Source organism: Trichoderma camerunense (assembly GCF_050948025.1).
Source record: "Trichoderma camerunense strain CBS 138272 chromosome Unknown V8C40scaffold_1, whole genome shotgun sequence".
Taxonomy (NCBI): Eukaryota; Fungi; Ascomycota; class Sordariomycetes; order Hypocreales; family Hypocreaceae; genus Trichoderma; species Trichoderma camerunense.
Genome location: NW_028145369.1, coordinates 3100911 through 3117394, shown reverse-complemented (window position 1 = coordinate 3117394; position 16484 = coordinate 3100911). Strand labels below are relative to the sequence as shown.

The following is a 16484-nucleotide window of genomic DNA, read 5'->3' as shown; positions in this document are numbered from 1 at the left end:
TGCATAATGACTGACATCTCTGAAAGTTAGAAGCGACGTAGTACTAGTGATGAACCATTATGCAGTGTCCGCAGTGTGATTTAATAGCCTATCAGCAACATCTTTTGATGCAAAGAGCTTCTATGGTTCACTCATGGAGATTTTCTAGACCAAAGCACTGTTATTGAGTCGCGGGCGCAGCTATATCAGGCACCGCCAAGCTCACAAGTACGGTATCAAGCTCTGGCTCGAGTTAGCATGCGGCTAGTATGCAAGCTGTGCATTACGGCATCTAGATATACGCTCCGCAAGAGATCTGCCTGGCACCTATAAGCGAACTGCAGCCTGAAGATCTGATACGCGTGCCGTCTGTGGAGTTTGATGCAAGAATAACGAGAAATGTCCGTGCTGAGAAGATGCCGAGAAGGCAAGGCATGGAGTTTTATTCTGGCAGCAAAGACTGGATGGACTTCAAGAGGTGACGTCTGAGACCGTTCACAGGGCTTAATGCAGGTAGTATTTGACATGGACTTAAGTTCTTTGTCAAATAAGGTTGTCAATTCGACATGTCAGTCAAAAAGATCTCCATTACAAAGGGCCCAGGCATATCCTTTTCCGGTAATGCTAGGGAAAATTGGTGCTTGATGGAAGATGAGGTGGGAGTAGCACAGTTTACCCAGCTCGTGCTCCATCACTCGACATGGCAGACGCAGCTGTGCTTATCACACGGATTGCCATGTCTATTACATGGATACCAGAAATAAAGAATTACAGAAAATGAAGTAAAATTTTCTCATATGTGCTAGGCAATGTGATGATGAGTCTTGATGAGTCGCCGTGTGCATTATTGCTGATGAAGGTTAGGTTAATGTATTAATAGGAGTATGTACACGCATCGCAGGAATAATTCGGCCGAGCTTCCTGAATTGGGATGCCGCAATATAAAGAACGGAAAAGCATTTGGAATCATGAAAGACTCTGTAATGTACTGTATGGATAAGATAAGGAAGAAAAGAAGATGGAAGAGAAAAGAACATTGGAAGCCGAATGCCTGCAAGAGATGCAGGTTGACAGGGAACATTGAAGGTCACCGAGACACGTGGGCTGGGAAGGATCTTGATCCAAAGTGATTACAGTAAGCCGACATGGACATGGGCGGGTAACCTTGTCGGGACGGAGACTCCGTATCTCGCACTGCCGTTTTTAGGAGCGTTCTAGTTTATTCGACGGAGGACAGAGCACGGCTGGCCTGAACTCGGTCGTACTCGTATGTAGGAGTGGAATGAAGTGCGATATCCGGAGTAATGATGTTTGAGAGTACGGACTAAGTAATGTCCTGTATGCACTGTAAGATCTGGGTTTAGTTGAAAAATAAAAAGGGAAAAGAGAAGAGGGGGAAGATGGGATAGTCCCGTGGATTTACCCGTTTGGTCGTGTGATGGATGGACAGACACGAGGCGGTGAAGCTGCTGCGTTGTTGTGCATTGTTGCAGTTGGTTGATTACAGTGAACAGTACAGTAGACATTACTCAGTAAATCATTGATGGCGGCTAAACATCAATGCCCAAACAGAACAGAGCAGAGCAGAGCAAGACAAGACAAAAACAAAGACCGAGACAGAACAGATCCAAAGAGCTTGGCCAAGAAAACAGGGTTCAAGGCGCTGGCGGATCCCCGTCAGATTTCCCAACGCCGGAATCTCGGAGATGTGCCGGCGGCTGGTCCAAGCCTCAAAGGTTAGTGGTTAGTACAGTACTCATAGTTGGGTTCAGTTGGAATTGGCTGCCGTTGCGTGGCTGTTTGCTTTTCAGGAACGCTCCCCAACGAATTGCAGTGTCTTGGATTTGGGCCCTTGGGGCCAGCCAACGTTGAGATAGGACGGGAGATAAGACTGAGAGACTGAGAGATGTAAGATAAAGGCAGAGATACGGAGCAGATAGAGAGAGATAGAGAGACAAGATCTTGATTCACAGCAGCTCGGTACTCGTAAGCAGATTCATCAACGTCTGATGCATGCATGTACTCATACAGTAGCTGTGCCCGAACAAGCCAACCTGGAAGCTGGCACAGGCCTCCATGACCATTTTCGCACACGCAATCACGCACGCACCAGCTGATGACCGTCTGTCTGTATGTACATGCATGCACGCACTTGGGCGAAACGAAAAGGAAAAAAGCAATGGGAATGCCATGGTTCGTTCTGGCTCGGCACTCGCGGACTTTTCTCCTCCGCCCATCCATAAAGAGCTGTGTACTGAATGCCTGTATTGGATGGATGAGTCTATATGATGCGAAAGAGGACCATCGTTTGCGGAATGGTTCAATACACTCGTACTGTACTCACAGCCAAAGCAGCAGTTCGTAAGGGACTCCATTCCCTTCCCAAGCCAAGCATCGGTGAAGCCTCTCCGCTGCATGGAAGAGTCAATGGATCAATCAAATGGATTCCTGCTTGGCCCCCCCCCTTCTGTAGCTTCAATCTGTAGGTGAGTTGAGTCGCCCAGCTCCACCTAGGCAGCACCGATTCACAGGGGGGCTGTGCTAGTTGGAAGCCCAGGCCGAGGGGGCTAAAAGGCTCCAGCTGCTAAACAAGCTGCTGCTGGACAAGACAAGCTGGAAGCTCGGATTGCCTCCCCTTGGACCACTTTTTGGCTTCCCGGCTCCTCAACAGCTTTTGTCGTGTGCCCCTCTTTTCTGCTACGAGGATACCCGTTTCTGCCAGCTAAATTGTAGGGACGAGACAAGTATCCGGCTAGCGATAGCCCCCGAAGCGCCCCCGCCCCGGAAACGGCCCACCGCCCGGCTCGACGGGTGCGTATTCGTAAAGGCCAGGGTCCCAGTTGGGCTTGTGCTTGGTAGCATCTCCAGCTTTGTTGAGTTTTGAAGCTTCTACGGTATGCAGTCCATGTACCAACTATGGCTTGCTGGATGTATCCATTCTCCGCTTAATCCCACTGCCGAACGGGGTAAGTAATTCAAGGGGTGGGAAACTCTCTCTGGGTATGCCATTCTGTCCTGTACCGCGTTGTGCTGTGAATGCTATTCGCTTTTGGGTCATGCCACCAAAAGCCCGTTTGGCGTCCTCCTTTCCTCAATCCGCTGCACCGCTTGTTTCTTTGGTTCCCGCCTTCGTAGGTTGCGTATAAGTAACTGCCGGCATCGCCATTCCTCTCCCCCCTCTTCCCTCTGAAGCTTTACTCTCTTACTATTCTTACTCTGTCTCCCTCTCTTTTTGCTTTTCCCATTTACAAGCATCCCATCCATCTGTTCCCATCTCAGCGCCGTTTAGTCCCGACTTCATTGTTGCGTGTGACTCTTCTACATCTACATCCACCACCACCGACATACATACATCTTCCCACCATCTTCAAGCATCAAACATCAAACATCATGTCTCGCGTTACCGCCCCCGTCGCAAAGCTCTCCCGCGCCCTCAGCTCATCAGCCGCCCGCGCCGCAAACCCGCTGCTCGACGCTTCCACTTACAATGCCGGCGCCGTGCTGATGCCAAAGTACGCCGAGCTGCTGCGCAACCGAAGAAGCAGCATTGAGCTGTCCGAGGTATGTCATTGTCACACTCAATCTCTTCTCCCACCAAGACGAAATCAAAAGCGCTAACAATTCTCCTTTTCCAGTCTCGAACCCTCACCACAACCCACCGCCCAACCCCCCAACCCTCTATCGCCAACCGCGCAAAGCCTCTCATGCAGACCTTCTCCAGCTCTGCCTCGTCTGCAACTCCCTCCTCCCACCTCGACGCCGCCGTCCTCCCCGGCCTCGGCAGCCTCTCCTCGTCAACTTCCTTCGCAGATGTTCTCCCTCGCATGCCTCTGCTCCCGGACAACTACGCCGCCGCGCATCCCGCCCCGGCTGCTGATTTGCCCGTCTCCATTGCCAGCTCGTCCATTGTCGCAGTCAACCCCGACACGGTCCTCCCCGCGACGCCGCTGTCTTCATTAAGCGGCGTTTTGGACACCATTGAGCTCAAGTTTGTGCATGAGGAGCCTGCTGCCGTGGCGCAGGACGAGGGCCAGAGCCAGGGCATGATTCGGGATCTGTGGAAGGGCATGGTTGAGGATGTTTTCGGATCAAATCAACCGATTCGCAAATCAAACTAAAACCCATCCTTCTTTTTTTAACCCATGTACAACGCATTTGTTTTTCATGCTGCATTTTTCTTTTTGCTTGTATGAATCTTTTTTTTTATGAGCTGTTGCTTCGTTGAACACATTTGTCATGAAGACAGGCCATCCCAAAAAGGCATTATGAAAGCCGTGGACAGACAGAGTCAGAGTCCCCTCGTTATGAAACCGAGATATATAGGAAATTTTAATCAAAACATCTTCATTGCATCATTACATTATTTAAACGACAGGTGTCAATTCGTCTTAACCATTCTGTGATTGACCTTAATCGTAGCTTATTCTTCACAATCAACTTTCAACATATCAAATCATGAATCAATGTAGCGAAAAACAAGGCCTTATTTTCTTGACAAACTACCGGCGTCGACATCTAATGCTCGACGCCGTTATGCTGACTCTCCTGTGGATAGTAGCGCCTATATAACATCATTGCGCACAAAAAAAAACCGTCGTAGATTAGGTATCGTCTTCTCGTCCCGACAATCCCATCTTGTCTGTCCCCTTTCCCCTTCAACTTTGGCTTCACGCACACACATGATCTCTTTACTCCACCGTCCTGGAATTCCATCGTGCGACCAACAACCCACCGCCGCCATCCATTATTATACACCGCCATCTCGTCATCATCTTTACGCCATCTTCGTTTTACCTCTTCTTGGCTGATGGCCTAGGCTTGCACTCGTCGTTGTTAACGGGGTGCAGCATCACCTTGATGGGGTAGCTTTGCGTGTTGTGCTGGAAGCCCTTGCTCCAGTCGTAGCTAATGGCGTAGGCAAAGATGCTTCCCGTCTTGTTGAACGTCGTGGCCGTGATGCTGCCGCCCACGTTGGGGTAGCCCTTGAGACGATGCTTGGCATCCTTGTCCCAGAAGTGGAACGTGCCGTCCGATCCCGCCGTGCTAAAGGTGCCGTGAACCGGGTGGAAGGAAATGTCGTTGACGGCGTGCACATTGACGACATTGTTGACGACCGGGTCACGGTGGCACTTGAATGAAAAGTTGGATCTGGGTCAAGTTAGCTATACATTGTCCCTGGGAAGTAAACACGCAAAGACAATGAATTGATGCTGGCAACTTACGTAGAGTCCTTCTCCTCCACATACTGAATAGCGCAACGGCCCTCGATACTACCGATTGCGAAGCCCGTCGAGTCAGGGAAACAGCTGACGACTCTAGTCTGCCACTTAAGGGGGCTCTGCAGTGTCTTGTAGAATTTCGTGGGGTTTTTGAGGTCGACGACGTTGATGTACCGGTCGGCCGTGCCGACGACGAGCAGGTTCTGCTGCACGTCCATGGTGTAGACACGCTCCTGGCACGCCAGAGTGGCCGCAGGCCCCTGCTGCCGGAGATCCCAGTACTTGACCGTCTTGTCCCACGAGCCGGAGACCACCATGGTGCCGCTGCCGCTGTCGAAGAAGCGCACGCTCCGTACGGGCTGGTCGTGTGTTCCGACGACAATGTCTTGCTGGGATGCTAGGTCGCAGACCTTGACGTTCTTGTCTGCACCGGCGGAAGCTACCTTTGTTCCATCCTATTTGGGAGCGTATTGTTAGTATTTCGCAATTCAACTAAATCATACATATACTCTTGCTTTCTCTCTCTGTGTCGCCTTATCATATCTCTTCTCTTCTCCCCCTCTGCTTCAGACGTCATAATGTGCCCTTGCTTACCTTTGAGAAATCGACACCCAAAACGGGCTGGCTGTGCTCAAACGCGTGACGACCCTGGCTCTGGCCGTTCTGGGCAATTTCGTAGATGCGGACCTTGTTGTCCCAGCTGGAGATTGCGAGGAAATCGGGTCCGTTGGGGGCTGGTGAAAAGACGAGATCCGAGATGCTGTCGGTCGGAGGATTATCCAGCGCGACGTCCTGCTTCAAGTCGCCCACCGTGGTCGAGGCAGAGGCGCTCGCCGCTGCGGAGCCGAACAGGGACATGATGTCGGATATCTAAAATCAAGCGTCGGCAAGATGCCAATCTCGATTGTTTTCGCTCGGGGAGTCGGTTTCGAGTTTTTCAGCGGGCTGGTTTTTTAACCCTCGACGCCCGGGCGCGTAACAGCGCGAGGTTCCCCGTCTCGTGAATTTCTTCGCCTCGCCCTTGATTTAGACGGGCTCAAGGCTTGGGAGATGCTTTCGTCGCCAATGTGTTCCCCCTGCGGCGTCGCGCTTTTGGGAGGATTTATAGGCCAAAAGTTGCAGCTCCAGGCACGAAGGCAGCGACCTAGCATTTCTCAACGCGACGCTCGGATTGGCTCCCAGCCCGCAGGCAGTCGGAGACACAATCGATAACAGCATTGTACTGCATTGATGCATAAGCGCACTGCTTTGCGCCCCACTAAAATTCCACCCACTAGAAAAAAAATCAGAGCTTGATGCAAACAGTTTTGTTTTCTTCTTCTCTTCATCCCCCTTTGCTCAACAAATCGCCATTCGAAGCTTACAGACGGAGATGCTGCTCGTCAGCGTCTCGTGATATCTTTTCACGACCCGAGCTTTGGGAGAAAGTCCCCGGACGTCTCCTTTTCGGAGCATGCGGAAACGCGCCGCCATAGAAGCACTGCGGCTGACCTCCGCGCCTTGGCCCAGCTGAGGCATCTGGCCCTGCCTGCTGCTAAATCCGTCTTCGCGAGACATTTTGCCAATCCTGTTTTCTGCGCCTCTGGCCCCCATGGATGAAGATACGAGTCCGAGCTGGATGGTGTAGGAGCAGGGCCTGCGGCGATGTTGACTGGAGATGGATGGTAGGTGGACGTTATGGTGTCACGGCTGTGGTATCGGGTGCAGAGGATTTGTTGTCGAGGTCGATAGTTATGCGATTGCCCGGCGAAAGCTTGGTTACTCGATGGGGCCCATTCTTGATGCAAAGGGGGACCCGTCAATACCATGACGGTAATCCTGTTTTTTTTTTACACTCTGAAACTTCGCTGGAAGTTTTTCTTTTTCTATCTAACTGGATGCCCTCATGGTGGAGATGGTCAGAAGCTCATATGATGATGACCAATATAGAGTCAAGCACCGAGTCAAGAAAATCTTGCCGTTGTGGATAAAAATATTTTCATGTCAACTGATAGGCTTCTGACAATTTTCACTTGATGAGGGCATACGTTGGATAGGTTGGTTCATTCATAGATAGGCAGCTTATGTTCTGGTCAAGTGGCCTAGACACTTGTTGTGGCTTCTCTACAGACGGGAGGATTACACTCGTATTGGCTGATATTAACTGCCAAGGTAATAGTATATAAGCCTCGTAAACTGTGATTCGAATAAAGCCTGTCACCACAAAAGCTGTCGACTGCGCCAAGCGACACAAGAGTACGAGTATTCGGCACAGCGCCGAGACACTCCCCTGTCACCAGCCCATCATCTGTCAGCTCTCACAAAACTGCCACGAGAGGACAAGAACGAGATGAGATGAGAAATAAAAAGTCTTCAAGGATCAGTGGAATCCTGCCAAGCCCACTCCGGCCAACCTACACTAACACCCAACTCGCAACGGCCGCCAAATGGGCGATCAGTCTTGAAATTACAACATCTTGGCGCCGTCCGTCTCTCTTTTTCCCCCTAACTAACGCGGGCCAAGTGTGTGACAGGAAATGCCAGAAGCTTGCCGGAAGCGGCTACGGATTGTAGATCGGGGGTCAGCTTTTGGAGCTCGTTCCTGCTTTCTGCGTTTCTTTTCAATATTTAACCGGCCCTGGCCATTACAGTATTTAGTATCGCTTTCCGCACTGGCTAAGATGTGGGACTTGTGGCTAATACAGTACGAATTAAATATTGTCGTCAGTATCTCTTGAATAGCCCATCTAACAGCTACCCATTTGGCTGTTCCACTTCTGGCTCTAGATTTGTTTGTACTCCTAGCACTGCAGTAGTATTTTGGAATGGATGGAAATTTGCCTTGGCTTTTTTTTTATAGCCTTTTATAGCCTGTTCTGTCATAGTTCATACCTAGTATCATGATGCTCCAACTTATCCAATACAATATAGATTCCTATTAAACCACGGCACTGCAATACTCTGAAGCTCAGGTAGTCATAAGCGACAAGACTATACTTAATTCTTAGGCTTTATATCACCAGATGCAAGGAATTGAGTCCATTCCGCCAACGTGTGGTTGATGCGTATCGGCTTGCCTCCCCCATCAACTGCCCATTTTCTTGTATACATGCCCCTATACGGCCACGAATCTTGTCGCACGGTCTTTCCAAACTTTTGGAGGTGGCTACTTCAGTGTTAGAATATCCACTAGCTGCGAGTAAGTCAAAGAGAACTTGCGTATAATTTAAGTATAATATATATCCGTATTGAATGAAAGGGCTGATGATCGAGATTATAAGAAAAATTTCGTGCCACGGGGATTCTTCTGACACGAAGACAAAGTAGATGATAACACAGGAGACTATGGCAACATTGCGTTGGAACTTGGGTACTGCATGAGGGTATTCTCTGATGAGTTCCTGCTCGGTTTAGAACTTCAGTAGTGATTGTAGGACAGCGTAATAATGGCTTACCTCAACGACGCCCCCATAGTACTCTGGCAAGAAGTAATTTAACCGCCTTGTAACAAACGTCCAGTAAAGAACCTCCCATCGCCAGCCTTGGATAGTGGGCCCAACCCAGAGGAAGCTTAAGATAGATGGGCCCCAGCTTGGAAAGCTAGACACCAATAACCCGTAGATAATGTCCCAAACTGAATGAAGACTAATCCTGCCTTTGCTGAAATAGACAACGCAAATACTAGTGGTGCCAATGACGTAAACGTATCCGAAGGCAGTGAAGACTGAGGCGAAGAGGTAAACTCGGGCGTAGATGGGGATAATCAGCAAAAGTGCCATGCGCACCAAGTCGCGGAAGGCGGTTTGAGAATGCAGCGGTATCGTGTCAAGTACCGGTACTGTCCCTGCAGTAGAGAATTCAGGCATCTCGGCTGAAGTAGAAGCCATCTTTGACGTTCATGAATAGAGGAACTCGGTAGCGCTCGCTATCTCAACGCTAGGTTTGCAGCTTGGTTCTTCCACGTTTCTTAAGATCGCCAGGATATGGCAGGTGCGGGGTTCCTTTGCTTCAACTCAGATAAAAAAATGTTGGGCGCTTCGACTCGAGTTACTGGTCCGCTTAGCAGCCTTGCATAAAGGTACGTATCACAGCAGCTGCAAGGGTGAAGAAGGTTCCCTACATCGTTGTAAGGCCTCAAAGCTCGAATAAGGCTCTTTCTTAGATTTTGGGGGTCAGGGTTGTAGTGGAGGAAGCCTATTGCTCTATAAAAGGAAAGACTTTGCAAGTCATGCGTGAGGGCGATGATACAAATGTAATTTTCTAGTGGGAGAGGTTCAGGGTGTCCAGGAGTGGCTATGGAGTATGTCTCAAAGCGGCGCATCGTTCGCTTGAACAGTCTTGGCCATATAGGTTGTATGAATAGATGATTTGTCCTCGGGATTAATTTCTGTTCCTTCTGTAGGGCCGTGTTCCGTTACTTTCTCAGAGCCATGTTCCGTTCCATAGTCGAGTTCATCAAAGGATCAGGGCATTTTTCTCGTTCAGGTTTGTGGCCGCGGTAGAATTGAGGGAGTGCAAGTAGAGGCAAGGCGCTCATTATGGTGGTTGGGGAAAGGAGTCGTCTTCGTATGCGAGGGGGTGTCAAATCTTTACTTGCAATGAAAGTCAACGCAAGTGAGAACTTCGGCGCATCATCAACCGATCCTGACGTTCTCGAATGGATTTGAATAAGAGTATAGAGGAAGAATGTGAGCCTAATACACGGCTGGCTGCGGTAGACACTGTACCAGCCACAGTACGCCATACATTGGTCCGTGCGAAAAGAGATTCTAAATTAATATAACCGGACGCTTATTTCGGGTTTCGCTGTAGCATGCTGTTAGTCGTGGTACCTGGTCTGGTCTGGCATCCTACGGGAAATGTCTCTAGAGCACGAAACCCTGTCAGCTTCGCCCAACATTTCGTTCCCGTCGTGAATCGTCCTTTTCCGTGGGCTTGGCTTTCTCGTCGTAGCATCAAGCATCCTCGGCCATCTGCCAGTCAGAAGCAAAACATGGCTTTTCCCCCCTCACTTTAAAAAATAAAAGCAGCAAATCGCTGCTCACGCCGACCCTCCACGAAGAATCCTTCCAGCTTCCACCAAAAGTGCGCCACCATGCAACCAAACAAGCAAACGGTGCCTGAATCCTGTCAAGAAAAACCCCCCTAGCTGCTTGCTTGCCCCCCCCCCCCCCTCCCTAGTCAGTTCACCGTCCAACCCTTCCCGATAGCGGGTTTCACTTCTTCCCTCCTCCCTGGCCCTGCTTCTCTTTTTTTCTTCGCGGTTAAATGTGGCTGCATACGCGGGAAATATTGGCATGGCTTGACGGCTCCTTAGCTCAGTTTTGTAGGAACTAGGCTCTGTGATGGGCAGTGAGCTAAAAATCCCCAGCTTGGCTTGGAACGGTGTTAGCCCCCCCTTGTTTGCGTTGGGGGTAACATCGCGCATCGTGAGTGGAAGACCGGGTCGAGTCAAGTATGGGGGAAGCCAGAGAGAGAGAGCCGATGTGATTTCGTCCTGCTGGGGGGGACCCTTCCATCCTTTGGCCTGCCGGCTTTCTTTCTGTGTGATGTATACCGTGTGATCCCGTAACAAGTTCCCCGATCTTCTTCTCTTTGTCGAGCAAAACTCTTTCTTTTCTCTCTTTTGTCCCGATTGCAGAGCGAGTCTCTCTCTCCAAACTGTACTTGTAGTTCTTCCCGCGTTTCCAAGATGAAGGCCCTCGTCCACATCCTCGTCTTCTTTTTCGCAGCCCTCGCGGCTTGCGCATCGTCCACCACCGGCAACATCACGGCTCTCCTCGACAGCCTGCCCAAGTGCTCCATCAACTGCATCGTCGACGGCGTAGCCCAAGACGGGTGTACGCTCACCGACCTCTCCTGCGGATGCTCCAAGATCAATGAGCTCACGAAAATCGTGTCGCCGTGCCTCGCCAAGGCAAACTGCTCGCTCGAAGACATGACTCGTATGGATTCCCCCTCCCCCTTTGGTCAACTCTCTGTAAATGTATCATTGCATCGTGTGTTTTTGTCTCCTAACACTTGGTTGTTATAACAAAAACAGAAGCTGCGTCCACTGTCGTCCAGTTCTGCGAATCTGCCGGGTTTCTCGTCAACAACACGTCCACCGATCCGGCTTCCACCACAGGCGCATCGCCGGCAGCAACCAACACGTCGGGCGCCGGCCGATTTTCGGACGAAATCGGGATGGCGTTCGCTGCCATTGGCGTACTGTTGACGATGATGGTCTTGTAAACGGAGGGGATTTGCTATAATGTTATCTGAGGGGGGTTAGGAACGGCAATGGAAAAGGGCAAATCGAACGCTGGGAATTCAGAAATAACGCTCTTCAGGTAGAGCCATGCATTTGCTCAGCACATGTTATTGTACAACAATTGGCGGCTGTTTTCATGACAAGACTTGGCGTGTAAAGGAAACAGCTAAGCAGGAGAACATATCTTATCATTCCAGGTTTTCTAGTAACAGCTGAAGAGCAGTTCTAGTCTAGTGTATCGTGTCATTATATCATCAAAGCATCTTTTCCCTCAAAGTTTTCCCCAAACGCACTAGGCTGTATCAAGGTCTAAACATTAAAAGAAGAAAAGGGGGACCAAAAAGGAGGATTATAGAGGAGTCGCAGATTGTAGTTTGGTTTCGTCGTCGAAAGAGGATATTAGCCAGGTCCGAATCTGGCCAGGGCACCATAGTTGCCACCGTCAAAGCTATCGTGAAGTCCGTCCAGGGCGTGGAACTGCGAGGCCAGTTTCATGCCTTCGCGGCGCTGAGCCTCGACACGGCGCCAGTCCCATTCGTCATCATCTGTCAGGTTGACATCGCTCAGGTCTACCGATTCGTCGCCCAGATAGTTCTCGCCACTCTGCCATCCACCAGGTCGAGGAGGCAGCAAGCCGGCGCCATTCAGCACGATGGCGGGGTGAACGGTAAAGCGGCCGACCTTGAAGACGTACTTGCTCATGGCGGTGGCATGAATCTTCTTCTCCCACCCGCTGGTGGCATCCTTGTGGTCTCTGGTCCGGACGCGCCGGAAGTTGGGATCCAGCCACTCAGTAGGTCTGGCAGCGCCCTTGGGCATGAAATAGCTGATGATGTAGAGCCACTTGCGGTCCCAGCAAGCCACCCGGCTCCAGATCTCGTAGGACTGGTATGGTGAAATCTCCCGCTTGAAGCTGCACATGACGGAGCCTAGGGCAATGGCAAAGTTGCCCTTGACAGGCTGGCCGGTGCGCGGGTCAAGGACGAGCCTTGTCTTGAGGTTGTTGGACATGCTGCGGATGGGGTCCCGCAGCAGGTAGGCGCAGAGGTGTGTTCGTGAAACGTCGAGGTCGGCGAAGTAGGTTGAGTTTGACTTGTGGAGGTTGTAATCGATCTCGAGCAGAGCTGCTTTGGTATCGGAGATCATGGGCTTGAAGAGGGCACGAGGCCCGAGTTTTTGTGATTTGCGGAAGACCATGTGGTAGAGCATGGCATAGAAGATGCGATACTATCGATTGAATTCGGTCAGTCAGGATCAAGTTTCGGGGTGGGAAGGGGTCACATACAGTCCACGCAAGTGGAAGCGTCTTCCAGTTGAAGACGATGAACAGCAGCAGCAGCACCCGCGATGTTCGGCCTGGGCCCGTCAGAAACGACTGCACCAGGGCAGGCCAGTTGATGCGCCAGGCAGCGTAACCCATCGATCCCACGGCCACGGAGATGATGGGGATAGTCAAGGCGAACCCGCCAATCCTGGAGGACGACATGGCTCGCTCGTGATGGCGTCCACGCATCTCCCCTTTGCGAGAATCGGGATTTGGTGCAGCCTTGTGTTGAGGCGCGCGCATCAGATTCGCGATCGAGTGACACTCAGGTTGCTGAAAGGCGGTGCGGGACACTGGGGGGTCGGGCAGCAGCAACGTTCTAACAGTGCATCCAGCGGCTATTTCGAAATCACACAAGCGCGCAGGAGGATATAAAAAACAGATTCCGCGTGCGTTTGAATAAACACAAAATATCGAGGTGAATCTAGTGTCGCGCGTGGCTGGAATGCGACAAAGAGGCGCATGCACAAACGGGAGAGCTGCGATCCTGTATAGGCGAAAAATCCAGGAACCGAGCCTTTTTGAATGCAGGGGTTTGGCGCGGGCTTTTCGCTCGGCTCGGGTCCCGCTAGTGGTTTTTTTCTTCGGTCAGCAAGACAAACGAGCCGAGGTTCGCGTGATGAGGGATGGATAAGATTTTGGGGCTGATAAGACGAGAAAGCATATATCGATGTGTGATGACGTGGATCGAATGCGAGGAGATAAATGGATTATAAAATACAAAAGGAAAAGGGGAAAAGAAGGAAAGAAGAAGATTGATTAGAGAAAAAAAGGGTCTTTTTTACTATTCGAGAAACCCAAGACACGGCATGGCAGTTGATTGTTTGTGCCTGCATGTTCCTTCATGCTCAGGGACCCGCACGCGCCTGTGAAACTGCATCATGCAAAACCCCGTGCCAGTAGCCGATCGCTGAGATGCGCAACTGCGTCAGCAAAAGAGGGGCTTGAAGCTTTGGTAACTTGCAGGCTGCATGAGATAATATGGAACATGGAGGGACGGCATCGACATGGCTGGCTGGGCATTGATTTGGTAGCACCTGATGCTTCGGTTTGGGCACGCATCGCCCAACAGTAACCAACAAGCGCATTATCCTCCAGGTCTCCTTTTTCTGCATTATCCTCCCCCTTTTCTCATCAGGGCTATTGGTTGAGCATCTGAAGCCTATGTTGCTCTGTATCGAAACCCTTTATCATTCCCGACTCCCTTCGCATAAAGGGCTGCCAGCGAAGCCCTCCTTTCCACGGCCGGGCGAGTAAGCGGCTGCCATGTGTATCCACGTCTACAGTAGAGCTCAAGGTTCACGATGTTGACTGGAGTTGGTGTGCGATAAGCAGTTAGACTGATGTCGGTCAGCTAGCTGTGTGATCTATTCCGGAGGATACCAAATTGGCTGCCAACATACTCGAGTTTGAAGAGAACTTGTCGGTGCTATGGCAAGGTTATTGTATCGACACAGCCAAGACCATTCAAACAATCCGTCCCGTTGCACCAGCTCAAATCAAGTACCTACTCTATGGAACAGAGAGCATGCGCATGAAAATAGCACGTGGAAAGGGCAGGCATTTATCGTAATCTCGGCATGAGATAAACGACCAGCCATCTTGGCCATATCCAGGATTCTACTCCGTAGAGGAGCATCGCCAAGCCACTTAAATCCGGCGATGTCGGGCCCGCAGTTTCGGAGCCGGACTTGCTTCACGGACTCCTGCTCCGTTCCTACCTACATTACTTATAAACACAGTGCACCCTAATCCAGCTCACTTCATACACCCAGGGGCGTTCAATTGTTGTAGAAATCCCAAATTTGTGATTTACACGCCGCTGAAGGATTCACTCAATGGTTTGCCTAAAGCTCCAGTCGCTAGAGCCTTCGCCCAGCCCCTAACCTATAACCGAGAACGAGCATGTGGATCAACAGCGTTGACTGTCAAATAACAACCCATTACCCTAGGATGCTGGTTCAAATAAGTATAGAAACTGGGGATGGTAAATATTATTATACTTGGCGTTACTCAAAGTAGTCGTGAAATTCTCCTGTTGGAGAAAAAGTATCCATTGCCAATGGGGTTCAAGTCATCTAAGCAGAAGCCACCCATGTGCTCTCGTTATATATAAAGCCTGCGGTAGACTGCACTTTGTTACAGAACCATCATTGTCTATCAAATCAAATGTCAATCCTACATCCAACCATGGCCCCTACATTCGATATCCCAAAAGAGTTCCAAGCAGATCTCATACCTGTCGACATTACAGGCAAGCGTACAAGTGAAGAGATTCTCGATTCACTTACCCAATACGCCCCCGTCATCTCGGAAAAGAATGTCTGGGCCTATTGGCATGCCGGCATCAAGGCTATGCCCCAGTGGTGCCAGCACAATGTTATTGACTGGGTGCGCATTCTTGGTTCTGAATGGACCGTTCGCGTTCTGGATACGGTTCCTGGCTCGTCAAACCATGTTCTGAACTTTGTGTCTGCTGATCTTCTTCCAGAGACATTTATCAAGGGAACAGTGAATGGCCCTTACACGGGCCAGCATTCAGCGGACTTTATTCGTGGTGCTCTGCTTTACACTCATGGCGGAGTGAATATGGATGTGGGCTGCATCTTGATCAGACACCTGGATCTAATTTGCTGGAACGAGCTTGAAGATCCGCATTCACCTTACCAAGTTGCTGTGCCAATCATGTTTGGCCAAACCATAGCAAACCATTTTGTGGCAGCTCGTAGGGGTGACCCGTTTATCCAACGATGGTAAGCAGTTCTGTACACCATGGCTTGACAACATGTCTCATGTCTTATTACAGGTATCAACTATTCACACACATTTGAAAAGGTCGCAATAGCCATGAAGGCATCTCGGATGACCCTCTCATTGCATTTTCAAAAGAAATCGGGTTTGAGCGGGCTTCTGAAGCAAACTTCACCTGGGACTTCAAAGTCTCTCCACTGACTCTCATGGAATACATCGCTCAAGTTGTCTGCTGGCACCGGCTCTGCATGCTTGAAGACGCTGGAGATGGTTTCAGTTGCTCCGACTACTGGCAAAAGCATATCCTCTGCTGGGACGTTCAGGCTGAGAACTGGGGTGGTGAAATGACTGTGGACTTCGACGGGGCAGGCCAGAAGATGTACGATCTGTTGTCCCTGAAGCATGATATCGACCCAGAGTCTGAAGCATATAAAAAGGCATTTGAGTTGGTGTGGCGACTCTTGACCAGATCCAGCATGCAGAAGATTACCCATGGCAAGAACTTGACCCATTCTGTACATCTTGGAACTCTGTGGGATGAGAATCCGGGCAAAGATTGCGAAGAAGGGACGTTTGGAGAGTTGCTGAGGTATGGAACTGTGAGATTTAGGCAGACAAGGGAGACTATTGTGCGCAAGGAGGCAACTAAAGCGAAGGTGCTACTTAAGAAGGGTGTTCTTGAGCCGTGAAATGTGGGACACGAAGTTCTTAAGCAATGAGAGTAGCTACTGACAAGACTTGTATGAAAAGAAATCTTGAATATCATCCGACCGCTTCAGCTCCATGGCAGTTTCGTGTTTGTAGAGTGCTTCTTTGGGAGATCTCGGGCAACATTAAATTTAACTTTCATATGCATAAAGAGACTCTTTATCTTCACCTTTGATGGCTCTAAAGTTGATGCAATGTCAATGCGAGAGTTCAATTTCTCAGGAATCTCTATTATTGTAAGCTTGTATGCGGTAAATTTGCTCGTATCGTA

General features: G+C 50.2%; 7 protein-coding genes across 7 annotated transcripts; 3 read left to right on the top strand and 4 right to left on the bottom strand.

Annotated features, from left to right (window-relative positions):
• Positions 1–1610: 1610 nt before the first annotated feature.
• On the bottom strand, positions 1611–2561 carry V8C40DRAFT_18722 (uncharacterized protein). The gene has a single exon (XM_083211813.1). It carries the CDS (start codon positions 2218–2220, stop codon positions 1717–1719), a length of 504 nt encoding a protein of 167 aa, XP_083079632.1. The 5' UTR covers positions 2221–2561; the 3' UTR covers positions 1611–1716.
• Positions 2562–3203: 642 nt separating this feature from the next.
• On the top strand, positions 3204–4334 carry V8C40DRAFT_231267 (uncharacterized protein). The gene is made up of 2 exons (XM_083212887.1): positions 3204–3540; positions 3615–4334. The coding sequence occupies exons 1-2, from the start codon at positions 3370–3372 to the stop codon at positions 4095–4097; spliced, it is 654 nt and encodes a 217-aa protein (XP_083079631.1). The 5' UTR covers positions 3204–3369; the 3' UTR covers positions 4098–4334.
• A 111-nt stretch (positions 4335–4445) lies between these two features.
• Positions 4446–6336, bottom strand: V8C40DRAFT_231266 (RNA export factor GLE2). Its single transcript, XM_083212886.1, has 3 exons — positions 5793–6336; positions 5202–5653; positions 4446–5127 (listed from the first exon to the last, which is right to left on the bottom strand). The coding sequence occupies exons 1-3, from the start codon at positions 6054–6056 to the stop codon at positions 4770–4772; spliced, it is 1074 nt and encodes a 357-aa protein (XP_083079630.1). The 5' UTR covers positions 6057–6336; the 3' UTR covers positions 4446–4769.
• A 1687-nt stretch (positions 6337–8023) lies between these two features.
• On the bottom strand, positions 8024–9362 carry V8C40DRAFT_18667 (uncharacterized protein). The gene is made up of 4 exons (XM_083211802.1): positions 9298–9362; positions 8633–9227; positions 8397–8578; positions 8024–8343 (listed from the first exon to the last, which is right to left on the bottom strand). The coding sequence occupies exons 2-4, from the start codon at positions 9062–9064 to the stop codon at positions 8175–8177; spliced, it is 783 nt and encodes a 260-aa protein (XP_083079629.1). The 5' UTR covers positions 9065–9227; positions 9298–9362; the 3' UTR covers positions 8024–8174.
• Positions 9363–10595: 1233 nt separating this feature from the next.
• V8C40DRAFT_231258 (CFEM domain-containing protein) lies at positions 10596–11703 on the top strand. Its single transcript, XM_083212885.1, has 2 exons — positions 10596–11122; positions 11221–11703. Exons 1-2 carry the CDS (start codon positions 10870–10872, stop codon positions 11409–11411), a joined length of 444 nt encoding a protein of 147 aa, XP_083079628.1. The 5' UTR covers positions 10596–10869; the 3' UTR covers positions 11412–11703.
• Positions 11704–11829: 126 nt separating this feature from the next.
• Positions 11830–12916, bottom strand: V8C40DRAFT_260910 (uncharacterized protein; the record flags this gene model as incomplete). The annotated part of the gene is made up of 2 exons (XM_083219198.1): positions 11830–12657; positions 12716–12916. 2 exons carry the CDS (start codon positions 12914–12916, stop codon positions 11830–11832), a joined length of 1029 nt encoding a protein of 342 aa, XP_083079627.1.
• Positions 12917–14932: 2016 nt separating this feature from the next.
• On the top strand, positions 14933–16194 carry V8C40DRAFT_279559 (uncharacterized protein; the record flags this gene model as incomplete). Its single annotated transcript, XM_083221250.1, has 2 exons — positions 14933–15507; positions 15600–16194. Exons 1-2 carry the CDS (start codon positions 14945–14947, stop codon positions 16192–16194), a joined length of 1158 nt encoding a protein of 385 aa, XP_083079626.1. The 5' UTR covers positions 14933–14944.
• Positions 16195–16484: the final 290 nt, after the last annotated feature.

Bases quoted from the DNA above. Each gene is read 5' to 3' on its own strand.
- V8C40DRAFT_231266 (XM_083212886.1), bottom strand. From the start codon at position 6,056: ATGTCCCTGTTCGGCTCCGCAGCGGCGAGCGCCTCTGCCTCGACCACG. The intron at 5,654-5,792 runs GTAAGCAAGGGC...GCTCCCAAATAG, and splicing joins TGGGTGTCGATTTCTCAAAG to GATGGAACAAAGGTAGCTTC. The intron at 5,128-5,201 runs GTAAGTTGCCAG...AACTTGACCCAG, and splicing joins GTGGAGGAGAAGGACTCTAC to ATCCAACTTTTCATTCAAGT.
- V8C40DRAFT_18667 (XM_083211802.1), bottom strand. From the start codon at position 9,064: ATGGCTTCTACTTCAGCCGAGATGCCTGAATTCTCTACTGCAGGGACA. The intron at 8,579-8,632 runs GTAAGCCATTAT...TAAACCGAGCAG, and splicing joins ACTATGGGGGCGTCGTTGAG to GAACTCATCAGAGAATACCC. The intron at 8,344-8,396 runs GCAAGTTCTCTT...ACACTGAAGTAG, and splicing joins ATATTATACTTAAATTATAC to CCACCTCCAAAAGTTTGGAA.
- V8C40DRAFT_18722 (XM_083211813.1), bottom strand. From the start codon at position 2,220: ATGGATGGGCGGAGGAGAAAAGTCCGCGAGTGCCGAGCCAGAACGAAC.
- V8C40DRAFT_231267 (XM_083212887.1), top strand. From the start codon at position 3,370: ATGTCTCGCGTTACCGCCCCCGTCGCAAAGCTCTCCCGCGCCCTCAGC. The intron at 3,541-3,614 runs GTATGTCATTGT...CTCCTTTTCCAG, and splicing joins GCAGCATTGAGCTGTCCGAG to TCTCGAACCCTCACCACAAC.
- V8C40DRAFT_231258 (XM_083212885.1), top strand. From the start codon at position 10,870: ATGAAGGCCCTCGTCCACATCCTCGTCTTCTTTTTCGCAGCCCTCGCG. The intron at 11,123-11,220 runs GTATGGATTCCC...TAACAAAAACAG, and splicing joins CTCGCTCGAAGACATGACTC to AAGCTGCGTCCACTGTCGTC.